Source organism: Athene noctua, chromosome 5, assembly GCF_965140245.1.
Source record: "Athene noctua chromosome 5, bAthNoc1.hap1.1, whole genome shotgun sequence".
Classification (NCBI taxonomy): Eukaryota; Metazoa; Chordata; class Aves; order Strigiformes; family Strigidae; genus Athene; species Athene noctua.
This window is the reverse complement of record NC_134041.1, coordinates 41,658,964-41,675,445: the sequence shown is the minus strand read 5'-3', so window position 1 is coordinate 41,675,445 and position 16,482 is coordinate 41,658,964. Positions and strand designations below refer to the sequence as shown.

The following is a 16,482-nucleotide window of genomic DNA, read 5'->3' as shown; positions in this document are numbered from 1 at the left end:
AGAGCTGGTTTGCACATCCCTAAGCATAACACTTACTGTTGTACAGAACCCATTGCTCACTTGTCTAATAGGCAGAGAGTCTAACAGTTTTGCAGTTCAGGAAGACTCAGTGCTAGAAAAATGTCAGGTGAGTCTAATGAGACTTCAGATGCTCTGGTTCATGCTGGAGTTTAATTTAAAGTTACACTGATGGTTTAACATGTTTGCTTATTCTTGAGTAAAGAGAATTCATTATTTCAATGACATAACCTCCAGACAATGTTCCATGAATTGATTTAAGATGTGCTGGTAATTTTAACAGCCTAAATGTGGAGCTGAACATCTGTAACAACATACTACTTGACTGTTATCCTAATCTTTTAAGCAAAATAAAGGGAATGTCTTTCAGAAACACTGGACAAGTTCATAACTTTTTTTCTTTGTTATTTTGTTACTGTTCTTTAAATAAATCTGTCTCCTTCACTGCCTCTCCCAGGTCACTAGCAGAACAGTTTACAGACACTGTTTTTTAGATCCCAAAAAGAGCTGGAATTTGAAGTAACACCTATGTTACTGGACGTCACATGAATTGGAATACCTGGTAAACTCATTCTCCTAGCAAGTAAATGCTTCAGAGCAAATAAAACATATGAAAGGCAAAGCACAAACCACCCAGAAACATTAGTTGACTAGCTATCTCGATTAACTTATTAATGACCACATCTGGAGAAACCCACATCTGTAAGCACTTAACAGAGCATTAGTAATGTCATAGTCGCATTGAAAACAGACTGCAAAACCATGCACAAACCAATCTGTATTGCCTCATACATCCAACTATGGGGCTACCTACGGAGATCTTGGTTCAACCCAGGCTTTTGGGAGTGGTAGAGGTATTTTACAGGCAAGCTGAGTGCCCTTTGCAATCTACAGTATGTAGATTTTCCTTGTTCAACAGAACTCAATAAGTTAAGGTGCAGTAGCGAGGGGTTGTTGGGTAGGAAGAGGCTCCCTTTACGATTATTAACAAGTGAAACAGGTTCCGGGATTCCTTCAGTGGACTTGGCACCAACCAATGCATTAGTAGTTGCATTCTTGAATTGATACGAACATTTGGGGTAACTTGATCTAGCTGCATTCTTTACTTCTAAATAATAAGAAAAAAATTAAATTAATGTCTTTGTATTAAAAATTATTTCAAACCACAGGCATGAATCAATTTTGATATTATGTGGAATTACAGACTTTAAAGCTTAAAGTATTTATACCTGCAGCTTTCTTAAGGTGTTTTTGTTTTTGTTTTTGTTTTCTAAAAATGGCTTTTTATAAAAGAATTCTTATAAAAGGATTATTTCACAATATTATCATCTTTAAGCAATAATCCCATCCTAGGGTAAGTGTGTCTGAGGCAACACTTATTTCCCACATGTTGATAAAGGCTTTGAGATTTACTAGCTGTGGAAGATGTTTATTCCTTTGAATCTACTGAAAATGACAGGGGAGGTAGAGCACTCTGCTGCTATTAAAATAAATAAGAAATCATAGAAAAAAGTAAGGTCAACACTTAAAAATTGTGCAAGCATACTTATGGAATTAAACTGATGTTTAGGAACCTGCATAGAAGTTCTTAGGTATTCAGAAGTGCTATATACTGTAAATTTCAGGAGGCCATACATAGCACCTCTGAAAAGAAAGCTGATTTAATTTCCTAAATAAGTATTTAGTTTGAAACTGTGTTTCTTAGCATTCAATTTCTAATATATCAAAGCTAATTAAACAAAACTCACATATTAATACTTATAACAAATGCTATCCTCTGTAAAAGAGAATAATAAAATGTTTTTCTGGTAAAAATATGCCGTAATGATCTTCTCCTAATGCTTGTTTCATTCTGAATAAATATATTATACTCTCTAATATACAGAAGGTATATTACTGAGCCACTAAGATCTTATATTCTGTTATGTATTATGAGGTGAGGAGGTTAGGTAGAGAGTAGTTTATGGACTGATAATCTTGCAGCATTACTTCCATATGTTTCAATTGCCTTAAAGTTTCCATGGAAAACTCTGAGTAGACAGTAGCTCCAAATTATCTAGGAGGTCAGCATGTTTTCTGGCATCTTTGTCTAGTTTACCATCAGCTAGAAACACTATCTGGTAACAGGAAAGACACATAAATAGCATCCACGTTTGCCCTTTGTGTTCAGCTACAAAATCTGTCTCTCACAAAAAAGGTGATTATATGTAAATTACAAGAGTCATTTGAGTGTACTTTTTAACAAGGTTCAACTAATTGTTAACAAAGCATCCATTTCTACTCAATGACCTCTGAATTGATGGCTTGCTACTACTCTGACTGAGGTGGATAGACAAATCAACGAGAACAGAACTAGAGTCTAAATCACAATGTTATTCTGGACTTTGCTAATAGTAGTAACGTGTAAAGTATAATGATGATAATGCATACTCATGAGAGTTCACATAGATTTTAAGTCATTGGAGGATAGCATGTATCTTTGATTAGCAAAACTCCCACAAAAAATGCGGTCTATCATATTGGGTATATTACTTGAAAATTAGCAATCTTATCTCAGAGTTACCGTGTTTTTGTCAAATCTTGTACTTCTATCTTTGATATTCCTCCAGTGAAACAATTTTCAGATGATAAAATATATCTGCAGAACCTATCTCCCTACACAAGTCACTGATCAAGCACGTATTTGAACACTTCAAAATGCATCAATTCAGTTCTATTTTTAAACTACAGACAGTAATATTAGAAATAATCTTTATAAATCTACATGTGTGCATCGAAGTAACATCACGTACAGTGGAAGATGATCAAAATTGATTAGTAATGCCTCCAATCATGCTGTTTAAGAAACTTCATAACCTTTTTACAGTCTCTTCTGGAGTTCAAGTTTCAGATACCAGACCTGACTATTTAAGACTAAACTTCCATAACAGTGTATGTCTTATGGCATATTCCATGAAGACATAAGCAAGCTTTCCCAAGATTTTGTGCTTGCACTGCATGAACCAGAACTAAAATACCTTATCTTTCAGTATGGCTTAACACCTTGAGCCTTGCATCATATTTAACAGCATCACATGATCTTCAGCACGAAGGCAGACTGAGCTGCTTAAAACATATTCTACTTCCTCTTATTTTCAACAGTGTAGATAGGTACTACCATTGAAAAGCAAAACATTAAACAATGGGGATAACAGAACTGCATTTCTTTGTCAAAATATTCCAGATTTAAAAGTTCTGAGTTTCATGCCATGACCTCTAACCTCCTGCCTCTGACAAAAGCTCAGCTGTTTCAGATGAAAATGGAAGAAGTCCCACAGTGGATGACTATGAAACAGCTTGTTCATAGGACAAGTTTTTTTTCTGACTCTAACAGTTTGTAGCTCATGTCTTTTTACTCTATCTTGAAAAGCAAAGATTAGAGTATAATATCAGAATAACCTATCTTTGGTAGAGATAATTATCTCTTTCTCCATTTTTTACCCCAGAAGAGTCAAACTGGTTATTTTTAGTATAAATAGCCTGTCAAGTTGTACATGCACACTGTGCCACAAACACGAGCACAACAGGATAGATGTGGAACTACATGTGCAAGCACAGCGGTGCAATTTTGAATACAAAATATTACTGTTCTCTTAGATTAAGCAGTATTATATGATCAGGTGAGAAACACAGGCCATCATGGTCACTTCTGAATATACATACTATAATGTGCAGAACCTAAACCACATGTTTTGCATAGCATCCTGTTGTTCAGCAAAGGCAGTTTCTTTTTATTAATAATTTAAAAAAAAAACGATTTCAGTGCTTGCACCGCTATGTGGGCTGATTTCCATAGGAAATGTATCTGTGAAATAAAGATTGCTTTTAATTATATGGAACTAAATGCATCCTTACATACTGTCAGTGTCTCACTACATTTGGCAACCAAACTGTTGGACTGGGGTAATTTGCTGTACTACTGTGCAATGTTAAACCACAACCTCCAAATCCACAAGAGTTCTCTTCCAAGTATCTGATGAGTTTAGTACCAGCAAGTCTACTAAGAGAGAACTTTTTTCTAGTCATAGTTAGATTAGTTTATCTAATATGACATATTCCTTTATTTTCAATGCAAATGGGCACACGACAAGCATGCTGCCTCCATTGTTTATTAGAAGTATTCAGGACACTTGCCATGTATCCATGAGGCATTGTTATTGTTAATTTAGAGACACATACTGGTGGTCATTTTGAGAGCAAATTCTGAATAGCTTTTTAGAATGGCAAACAATAAGGAAGCAGATAAGAGTACAGTAAGAAATTGCATGTTTTCTGTAGTACTTTCTAGTTGCACCCCGGGTGAACACTACCTGCTTTTGGTAAATACTGTACAGAACTTGCCCAAGAAACCTGTCAACATTAGACAGGTAAAAAGTAATGTCTATAAAATGTGAGATATTAATACAATTTATGTAAAGGTATTTAGAAGCTGCATACATTCCTATTCCTTCCCTCAACCCTCAAGAACTCCCTTTCAAACTCAATGAATATATACTCGCCTACAGACTGCATTAGGGAATCATCCCTGTTTCTATTTCTATACATTTTATTTATTATAATGAAGATAATTTGAAATGCAATCTGCAACTCCCTGAACATTTTTTAAACAACCAGTGTAGTTAATCTAATGCCTATGGCAATCTCTATTTATTCTTTGCAAGCATACACTTGCCATAACTTAAAACTAGGCAGAGCTTTAATTTAAATGTAACAAGGCAGAATACCAGTACAGTGCTTTTGACAAAATGGCTGAAACTGGCTTCAGCATGATTTGCCTGGAAGGGAAGATGAAAATGTGTTCTAAAGGAGAAAAAATATCCTGACCAAAACCAGACATTCTAAACAACCACCACCGATACCCACTGCCCCTTTCCTCCCCCATGTCTATGAGCTGCTAGGCTTTCAGCACTGTGTTTTGCCAGACACTAGCACAGTGTTTTCCTTCACAGAGAGCCATCAGCCAGAGCTGTCACTTGCAGATACTTCATTTTTGTTTCAGTCTAATTCATACTGTGCCCCCTTAATCTCTGTAGTGAGTCACTGTACGGATATGCCAGATCCAGCACTAGCAGTATAGTGTTTTTAACAGTTAAACTACCTTGGTTTGAAAAAATATTTTATTTTCCCCCCCAACTTAACTGTTCTCTTTCTCCTAAGCATCTTCCCAGATGACCTCCGAAGGAGCAATCACTGTTCTGCAATCTGTCACGTCTTCGGTAAAGCTCAGCTTTCATGTAGTGGGTGAAGACTGCAGCTCTGTATTACTCAATGCAAATAATCAATATGTTGATTGAGCTTTTGGCTACCAGAGTTCTTTGATGGGACTGACAGTGAGCATGACTTCCCTCTTTCAATGACAAGCCTGTTTAGACTTTGCTACCTACCACTCTGTGAATCAGGCAACTGAAAATACCCACAGCAATTCCTCAAACTGTCAGCTATTGCTGTGATTCCACCCAGCACCCCCTGTACAAGACAACAGATTAACCATTAGGCTAGATATGTTGAAAATATACAGCTTCAACCTTTCCCTAGCTAGCTCAGAGCGATGTATAGATGATTATTTCAACCGTCAGCTGCCGCATAGACTTAAACCCCTGCACAATAACTCCTGGATTCATCTGCCCCTTGTCAAACTCACACAGCTTTAGTTTGAGCATACATAGTGTGGCAGTTTCACTGCGGATCTAGAATAATCCAGACGGCTGCTGTCTCTTTGTTAACAGGAAGCTAAAATGATGAGTTTGTAATGCATTTCTTATCAAAGGTAGTTTCAGAAAAGAAAATGTGGCCAATCAGTTGGCGTTGGAATTTAGCATAGTATTGAAATGTGGTTTAATTGGAACATTTGTTATTTGTTAGGAAAAAAATGTTATTCTTCCCCTTTAAAAGTCACTTTATGCATATGAGCTATTTGTTTTACAAATTTACTAGATTTTCTGATGGTAACCAACGTAACAATATAATTGACTAGAAAGTACAATGCGATGGTGCTTGATGAGATACAAGAATGTTAATTTTAGAAACTGCAGAGCAGTGTGTGCTGGGTGGCTGAAATGGCAATTCAACAGGACTGCTGTTTTGGTTTCTATGTGCATTACAAGCTCAGGAAATTTATTGCATTTAATTGCTTTTTTTATACAAAGTGAAACAGATGCTGCATATCTCTACACACTAGTGCCATTAGAAAAGCAGGTGAGGCTCACTGGCTTTCCGTTCCAGTGTATGCCATCTGAAACAGGTAAGAAAACATCAAGATCTGACAATGTCAGGAATGCATCATTTCAGAACATCTTACAAATACTGAATGGTGCTTACATGAGACATTCTCTTTGAAACACTGCAGCCCAAGAAACATCTTTCTTTCTTTTTCTTTGTTTGTCCGGGCTTGCACCTTTTGTCTAAAGACACAGAAAACTGAATGACAAATGCATTGGTTTTTTGGTTTGTTTTTTCTTTTTTTCCTATTGGTATCCAATGCTTAAGTTTTATATTAATAATACATGGTCTTTCAGTCTTAATCCTCCTCACATGTAAAGGATTGAAACTCAGCTACAGATATATTCCTCACCTTTGCTTTTTCCTTGAATGCTGTAAAAAGGCAGTTAATAGAAAATGTGGAATATTGCTAGGCTGGATTCTGTTATGTATTCTAGATAGCTGCTCTGATATTACGTGAAACCATGACAAACTTTAAGTTCCTGAACTTTTAGCATTACATGTGTATATAGAATGAAAGATAGACTGCAAATGTGTTTGGAAACCCCGCAAACTTTTAATGTGAATCTTTTGGTGAAAAAAATCCAGGGTATGGTTTTACACTACTAATTTATTTTTAGGGGTAGAGGAACCCCCTCAGGTTACTGTAGAACTTTGATATATTTTTTTTTTTCTTTTCTCCTTCAGTTTAATTCAAGAGCATAATTATTACAAATGCTTTACAGAAATACCGGTTGTTATCACCTCTCTATTACTACAACTTCACCAAGCAAAGAAGTAGTCTAAGGCTGTTCAAATTGTTGTTGATCTAAAAAGTCCATTGAAGTCAGAGAAAACACACTGACTTCAGTGGACTTTAGATCAGGAGTTGTTCATATCTCATGCTTCAGGGTGCAAGCTGAATTGTAACTGGGGCAGGAAGAACGCCTTTCCCATATATACCGCATTTTACAATTGGCTCACGCAATTTAAAGAAGAAAGGCTTCAGATTTCATGGACCTGGTTTCTTGTTCCTATACAGAAGTATATACACAATGTGATATTACTTGTATGTAACAACCATCTCACCTTTCCCCTGATAAATGTGCACAGTAGAAAAAAGCTACTTTATTTAATTCCTAATCAATTTCTATTTAGACTAAGTTATAGGTGCACTGAACCTTGAACATCTCTTCTGATTCAGATTTTAGTATTCCCTCATACATTTCTCTTGATTTTCAGTCTCTATTCTCCATTGCCTTCTCAATTTATGATTCACTCTGTAATTGTTTATTCAAGTCATTATATTGTTATTGGAAAACTGTCAAATGAAAATTTAGGAAAAAAGCATCAGTGGACTTTTTTTCTGCTGTCCATTTTATTGTCCAATTGACTTCACCACATGTTGCACCCATACAGAATACTATTTGGGTAAAGTTTATTTTGGGAAAGGGTGAAGAGTGTCTAAACTGTAGAACAAATTAGAACATGATCTGTGTTCATGGAGGTCTGTTCTCCAGACAAACCCCGAAGTGAAGGCAATTGACTTTTGTCTTTTGAGAGTGCACTTTGAAGAATAAGGAAGCTCCAAGTGTAAATATTCTCCAAGTTACATTTTAAATTATGTTATTTTATTATGACAAGCTGGTCTGCTATCTGAACTCTGAGGAAGAGCAACAGCAAAACGCTACCCCTTGTGTGTCAGAAAAGAGCTGTTCAGACTCTGTGTCCTACTGTGTCACAAGCAGCTCTGATGTCCAATTTTAGAGCTCCAGCTGCTGCATCTAGCAGAAGCAAAGTACAAAAGGATTGCTCAAAGCCACATGTTAACTTTTTAATAGACTACCTGATGATCCCACAGCTACAAACTGAGGACTGGGAATCTCTTGACTGGGATTTAGTTCTACCACTGATCTGTTACACAGCCTTGGTTTGCTCACTTGCAGTTAATTGCTTTTTAATGGACTTCCTTACTTAGAGCTCTTGCTAAGACTCAAGTGACCAAATTATCTGAAAATGTGGCTGTTATTCACTAATTTTCTCAGACCTACCAAGTATAAGATGGTGAGGTTGCTATCGCTGTTTGAAAAGTACACATGGAATACATTCTGTAAAAACATACCACGTGTATGTCTGATAAGAGTAAATTCTTATTACAGTGTTTGTGGTTTTAGATATGAAAATGTATCTTTTTAACACCAAGTAACTGTAACATATTTTTTATTTTTATGTTTCTATTGTTGTCATAGACTATCTTTGTCTCAATACATAGCAATCCAAAGTCTATTGTCCTTTGTCCTATGGCCTCAGAGTGGATTTTGACAACAACTGTAAGGGACACAGAGGGAGCATTAGTGAGGGTGGACTGCAATTGTGTAGTCCTGCCAAACTGTAGGAGGAATTTCTCTTGTTATTACAAAGTAAAGAAAGTTTCCCCTTTGTGATTGAAAGCACTCACAATCTGATCAGTCCCTGCTAAAACCAGTGAAGTTCTCTATGTAGACAAAAAATAATCTCCCATTGAAAAAAAAAATTTTTGAAAGGCCACTCACCATTGTACCTATTAACACTGCTGTTTACACTCCTTCAGCTCCATTAAATTCAGTGGGAAAATATACAGTGCCTAGAAGTAACTAAAGGAAAAAGTAAGCACAGGAGTCCTTGGTGATTGCTCTGCTCCTTGTGATTAGAAATCTTGTATTTACTGCTCAGATTGTGCTTCTCAGGAAGAGTATTTCAGTGCACAGCAAAGAGATAGCTATATGCTGACTTCTTTGGAGAAGTACTCCACAAATTTTAGCTAGGTCTTGATGCAACTGTTTCCCTCCTGAGAACATTACGAAGCGTAGATTTCATCCGGCAGAAATCTAATTAGAATTATTACTTTGTTTTCCAGTTCAAAGTGCCAATTTATCTCAACAACTTAAAAATACCCATTTCCAGTGTAATTCCAACCTGCATGTCCTGAAATTTGAAACTGAAATAACCTTTTCTCTATGCTGCTCATGAAAAGTTTAAAAATAAATTTGTAATGAAGGTTTTTTCATTAACACATTCCTGAAGAAGACATACTAGGTCCCTCCACCCATTTACCTGCCAGTACAGCAATGCTCAGTAAAGATTTTCATAATATAAGTATAGAACTTCTTATAAATCTAGCAAACCGTATTTTTAAATTCTAAGATTATTTTTTGATTCTTCCTCTGCTCCCCAGTGAGTTGTCTTACTTCTGGAACACACTATTTAGAAGATATTGTTCATTTTGGGTTTTTTTACTAGATGGTTAACATGCCACCAATAAATAGGATTTTGTTTTTACTTTTTAAACTTCTCTACCATTGAATTTCTTTCCCCTTTTCACTGTTGTTTACCCTTGTACAAAAGGGTGTAAAAGTGTCTGTGTCTCTGAAAATGAAGAACTGAAATCTTGACATTTAACCCTGGCCTTCTTATTGTCAGTCTTATCTGGCTTTCATCCACATCAGTGGAAAATCTTTCATTTATCAAATGTTAATAGAACCAGGCTCAGTAATCCCCAATACTCTTTCAGGTTCAGTTGTAATATTCCTCTGGGATGGAGGTTGTCACATGACTGTTACTTGTGAGTTCATAATACCATTTTCTTATGTAAACTGAATATAAACTGCTGTGCATGTTTACATACACGCTAGTTTGATATACAAGTGCGTACACTGTATATACTTATATGGAAACACTTCTATACAATTAAAACATGCCATCTGAAATATTAGAAGTTGGGTGTTTTTTTTAATAAAATTACTTCCTCACAAAAGTAATACATAAGTTCTTGGAGTCTGTTCAGTCACTACTTATTTCTAAGCCAGCACTACCACCTGCTGGTTACACGGAGTTTCAAGCCTCAGTGCTGGTTTTTTGTCTTCAAATCTATGTGTAAGTATAGAACAGTATTTCTCAGCTGCTCTTATACACAGAAATTTATTGCCAGAAGACAGATTTTTAGCACATTGGTTGCAGTTTAACAGTACTCTATTACCCGAAGTACGGCTTTCATAAAAGCAGGGAATGGTAATTGCTGACAAATCAATTCTCATATGCAAAGTACTGTATGTCACAAGGTAAACATACAAATTAATCAAAGAGATTGAACTTGTTGTACTAAAGAGTCTATTATTACATGTGCTGGTTTTATTACTTACAGATATACAGTTAAATACACTTCATGACACTACGAAATCAGTATAATTTTTTTCTAAGTGGTCCCTACTTTGTTGAGTACTAGAACGTACTCCATTCTTGCAAAACTATGTTTTTCTCTGTACAAACGTATCCAAAAATCAGTATTACCCGGTAAATATACTAATATAAAACCCAACCAAGATACAAATAACTTAAGCCTATATCTACATAATAATAGCAAAACCAACAATAGCAGAAATGAAGATGGAATATAATTCATTGCTATGGAAAGTTAGGGAAATATAACACATTATTTCTAGGTAAACAATGGGAAACAAAAAAAGTAAACACAAAAATAATAATAATAATAGTTTAAAAAAAAAAAAAAAAGGAAATATGATGTCTACCTTTGACTGCATCTGCAAAAAAACCCACAAAAAATTTAATACATTTCTGCCAAAGTATGCAGTAGTTTGGCTGAAATAGATTGCTATAGGGAAGTAAGGGCTGGCAATTTCATAAGGGTAGAAAATAAATCATAAAGCTAAGAAATCCAGTGGTGATAAATAATAACTATGTCACTTACAACAGTGTTTTGATCCCTAACAGAAAGAGTACACCAAAGAATGGATGTATTTAACAAGGGTCATATTTTTCAAATAAACATAAATAGGATCAAAATACCCCCATACAAAATAATTTAAAAATGACTGTTATAAATTCCCTATGATTATTTCTCTAATATACAAAAATACTGCACTGGTAACACTGAAATACATGCAGCTGTTAGGGTTGAACTATTCAGAATTATTGTGAGAAGGAAATACATGTCATCTCACATTCACTTCATGTGAAATAAACTATAACAATATAAAAGTATTCAGACTAACAACCAAGAAAGAAAGCAAATAATACTGAATCTACCAAACTAAATTGATAGTCAGCTTAAAAAAAAAAAAAAAAAAAAAAAAAGTTTTGTCCTTTTATTTTTCACTTTGTTACTAAACCTACATAGATATGTCAAGCTTTCTTAGTTCACGACAAGGATCAGGCTGATCACCCAAAGAAATCACAGCCCATGACGAGGAAGAGCTTTAGATAGAAAACTTCTTCGAAGGTTTCTTCAAAACTTCGTTGTGTCACATACTTCTGGTATTATTAACCAAACCCTGATGAGGATATGGACATTACCAGAGAAAGTGAACTAGCCTAACAGCAGCACCCTCACTGTCAGTACACAATGCACTGAAACAAGAGCAGAGGAAAGAAGCAATGGAGAATTTTTGCGAGAGGATTGTCGAAGTGTTGAATTAGGCACTTGGGTTGCTTAGCTATGTCCTGCAGAACACTTGGTGTGCTCAGTGTTATATCAAGGAAATACTTCGTGTGTATAAAATTAAATACAGATGATGTTCATTTTCAAAGCAGGTAGCATGATAAGGAGGAAAGAAGACTGATAAAGAAAAAAAAAAGAAAAGAAAATTCTGCAGAAAACCATGGAACTGTCAGAATTTGTCATAATATCAAATATCACACCAATTTCACAACGAAGTCCACAATCACCTGGAGGAGGAAGAACTCTCTCCAACAAAGAGAAAATTGATATAGATTTCATAAGATTTACAGGTCAGTTACTACCCTGAAAGTAACTATATGAACTACAAATGCCACAGGATGTCAATATATTTGGAAATAGTGTTGCTGCCAGATGTTATGAGAGTCAGATACTGAAAGCATCCAGAAATCCAGTGCTCAGGGGACACTGACAGCTGTCAAGAAAGTCATCTTCCAAAAGCAAATTGCTTGGAGCTCTACTTCTGAGGATTTTATTTTGTCTTGCTTGAGGAGAAAGAAGAGGGCAGACAAAAGACTCATATGCTAAAGGCAAATTAAAAACAAATGCATATTTTGACATATTTTATATTCCTCATGGGCAGAACTTAAGGATACTGCTGAGGAAATTTATGGGACCCAAGGGACAACTTCAGGATATTTCTTGAGGAGTATGTGGGCCTTGAGTATTGAGGCTGAATATATGTAAGCCTAAAGATACAATTCTAGCATTCCCTCAAGCTACAATTTCAGATGCAAAACAAGAGCTTAGCTATCTATTTAGCAGGAGAAATACCAGTAAAACTGTGGATGAATGAGGTGCAGCATTCAGAGATTCAATCAGCCAAACAAAAAGACCGTTAATGCTTGATCAGCTACTAGACACAATAGCACTAGAAATCCTGAACTGAAAGAGTATGCATTTTCATTCAAGTAGGAGATAATATTTTCAGGAATTATTCAGAAAAGGAAGAAAGAAAAATAAAGGTTCCAGAGATCATGCTATAACAAAAAATAATGTGGTGGTGATCACAGGGGAGATCTGAAACAAAATTTCAAATAAACTCATGCTTGAAAAGAGGCAAATTTAGGTGTAGGGAGTTCTAAGAATGGCAGAATTACACAGTAATCGCATACTGAAGTGTACAGATATGGCACAGAACTCATACAACACACAGAAGGATTTGGTACCAATGGGTTAAAATAAAGCCAGTTCCTGCTCTTACAGAATTTCAGACTGGCATAATATCAGACCAGTTTAGACTATGCAATCACAGATCCTTGGCTTGAGTCTTCCCTGTCACTGAAAATTGTGTGCTCATTTGCTTCTCTTCCAAATATAACCAAAGTCTTTTGCTGAGTCATATACCTCTCCAGAGTCTAAGATGCCTGTAAGTTGGACTGCTTGTGTGGAAGGATCCTGTCAAATAACTACGATTACATTACTGATCCCAGTCTCTGCAGATCCTTGCAGTACAATTATCACCACAGAATTCGTGCTGTGACTAACATCTGTACCAAATCTGCTGTTCTCTTCTCTTTTCTCCTTTGTCTGAATGAAGAACTCAATAAATTATATCTTGTTACCCAGGGCAGTGAGATCAAAATATACACAATGAAATTCTTTATAGATAGAGATATATAAATATTAGTTTTTTCCTTGAGTAATTCTTCTATGGAACATGAGCTCTTGGTGCAAAAAATACAGATTTTAAGAACTATGGAAAAATGTAGATCTTTACCAAATGAAAACTGATTTAATTTTCAGCAGATTTTTTTAACATAAAATGAAACAAAAAATATATTTTAATGTCTCAATTTGCACAAAATTTGTTCAACAATTAAAATTCAATTTGAATAACACTCTGAAAATGTGCAATCTCACACAATAGGATAAATATTTTTCTGTGGACTATCAAAAGCAGTTCTTAGCATCCAAGAGTTAGTAAAATGTATTTTGCTATTTTGTTGCTTGCCCTGACATTCAAAAGCTTATTGGCTTTGTTCAGAACCAAGTAAAAGCAGTATTTCATGTCAAAAGCAAGACAAGATGCAAAAATGGCTATGAGTCCAATTCTATTAGTGAGAAATATTAACATGTTATCTGAAAATTTGGAAAATATTTCCCTTATGCTGTAAAGGACACCATGTAGTGCAAGTCAGAAAAGTACATCCTGTTCTATTCAGTGGGTTATATCACTTCTTTTCACCCTTCTGCTACCTCATCATGTGTATTATATTCATTTTCACACCCCGCAATTCTGAATAAATACAGTATCGCTTCTTTGCTGCCATCCATCTTGTGACTGACTGATCACAGAGAACCTGACAGTCCTGTTTTGGTAGATCTGGAATAAATTTAATAAAGATAAATCTAGAATAAAAAAAATCACTGGACAAATGCCTGTTAATGAAACATGCTATCAGTCTGCAATCATGGATTTTACCTGATGTTACTCATGGAACATAAACAAGCATCTTCTCTAGATAAGGCTCAAAACTTGCAAATGGTTTTCTTCTTTGCTAGAAGAATCTTAGTTCTATTGGCTGATGAAACTTTATCAGCTAGGCAGATGTTTATCTTGACTTCTAAGTTGTTGTTCATATGTCACAACTTCTATTTTTACTAAAAGTCCAAGCAATATTTCCCATATGGGACCATGTAAATACTACAGAAGAGGGGCTAGTTGTAGAATCTAGGTGTACCATCTAAATTGCTAGATGGTACACCTACTAGTCCACTCTGACAAGAGTCTGCTCAAGAACAGAACCTCCATTTCTTGTTGCCAGTCTTCCTCCATATCATAACTATGGTGATGTAAAATCTCTCTTCATATTGTCAGAGATGCCATGTCAGACAACACGTAACACCACTGAGTTAGAGTGAAGATAATGTCAGGAACATGGGAATGGAGAAATAGTGCAAGCAAGATATTTTATGCAAGAATGAATACAGGAAATTCCATGACAAAGATCAAAGACACTATAATGATTTTTTGAATTTCCTTCAGCAGTTCTTAACAGTAAACAACATTTGCTTTCCTATTAAAATTCAGAAGCAACTAGAAACTGCAGATAATTTTAATTTTTTTTCCCAGAAATTTAAAAAGAGATCCTTCTCTGCTGATGCAGCTAAACAGAAGCTATTCATGCCCTCTTAGACAGTGTTCCATGTCAAAACCTCCTTAAATTAGACAACAAGGCAGTTCTGCTAATTTTACCATTCTTCCTTTCTGTCACGTACCCCGTTTCACTTTCCTTTCCTCCTTGCCATGTATCTATGACCTCATTCAGCAAAGATCAGAAGACATGAAAATTGGCCTCTGCAGGGGAATCACTATGTCTAAAGAACACCCAGGTTTATATTCAATATTTCAAAATGTAAGGATCTCAAGGCACTTCTCATCACAACATGTAATATAATATATTAAGAATACAGTATTCTCAGTCTCAGGTGGAAAAAGAACTATATTCATGTAGTAAATCAGTGGCACAGTCAAGACTGGGATCTTTGCCTTGTGTCATTTTTGTTTCACATTTGCCTAGGTAGAATTTCCAGTCAAACTAAAATGTCCACATATATTCTTAACGAGATGATACTGGCCACATCTTACACAGTAATAACACTTTTTCCACCCTTCCTTTTCTGAATAATTGTACTGTGCTAATAGGGTTGGAGAAGTATCAGAGAAGCATGTGTGTGTGAGGTTTCCCAAGTCATTTATAGTAAGTGAACCACAGCATTACAACATTCAGTAATATGTAAAGTATCACAAGAAAGCTACATCACTGCATTCGAAAAAGGAATACTAACAGAAGCTGGTAATTAGTTTCAAACAGTAAAAGTACAACACCTGAACTTTAACCTGTTTTAAAGTATATTATCAACATCTTTAAGATCTTACATACTAAAATATATGATTTTTTAAAAACAAATTAAAACTTAAATTGCAGGATGGGTGCTTGCTTTGTGGCACTGTGAGAACCACATATGGAGTTATGTGACAACAATCTCCTCATTTCATGTAGCACGTAAAAAACTCATGAAGTTATGTATCCTAGCATATACAAATACCTGTAAAGTTTCTAGGTAGTCCGAGAAAATAAGATGACCCAGAAAAAATTGTCTTGCAAGTTGCCTCTGGCTTCCAGGCTGAATCACTCTGCTGGACCTACACTGAACTTGATAAAATCCAAAGATCTCTAGTTCTAAATTAATAGACTCTCCTAGCTTAGAGTAAGCATTAGGCTGGCTTCCTCTGGCCCCCAGTTCTAGTAGTATGAATGACACAGTATGTACATTAGTGGTCACACTAGAACTAATGTGACTACTTAACTGATTAAAGGTATGCATATATTAAATATGCGAGGGGTCTCAATGGAATAACCAGATGGTGGAAGCACTGTGCTTGATTTTTTCCTTCTTTCTCCTGTTTTTACATCAAAATGCATCAAACCCAATAATATTCCCATACACAATGTAAACCAAGCACACTATAACTTGGTTTGGAAGGCTTTTATTCTAGTTTTTTTTTAATAATAAACTGTATTCCACTTCATATGTTCATACTACATGTTGGTCTGCTATGTATTTCAGTAAGCACCTCCTTCTATATATTACAATAACTTCAGATCACATGAAATGTAGAAGACCTAGGCTAGAGGACACCTTTTTCTATGAATCTGAAGGACAATATTCCAAGTCTATGAACATATTTTTTCCCAGAATTATGAAAG

At 35.5% G+C, this 16,482-nt stretch overlaps 1 protein-coding gene across 25 annotated transcripts in view; it reads right to left on the bottom strand.

The window, feature by feature from the left end:
• Positions 1-16,482, bottom strand: part of KCNMA1 (potassium calcium-activated channel subfamily M alpha 1) — a 532,608-nt gene that overhangs the window by 71,139 nt on the left and 444,987 nt on the right. Inside the window, exon 19 of one of the 25 annotated variants that reach the window (XM_074907168.1) lies at positions 1,053-1,123. The exons of the other annotated variants lie outside the window; for them this stretch is intronic. Within the exon in view, the coding sequence (XP_074763269.1) occupies positions 1,053-1,123 (71 nt within the window). The remainder of the gene's footprint in view (positions 1-1,052; positions 1,124-16,482) is intronic. 25 annotated transcript variants of the gene reach the window in all.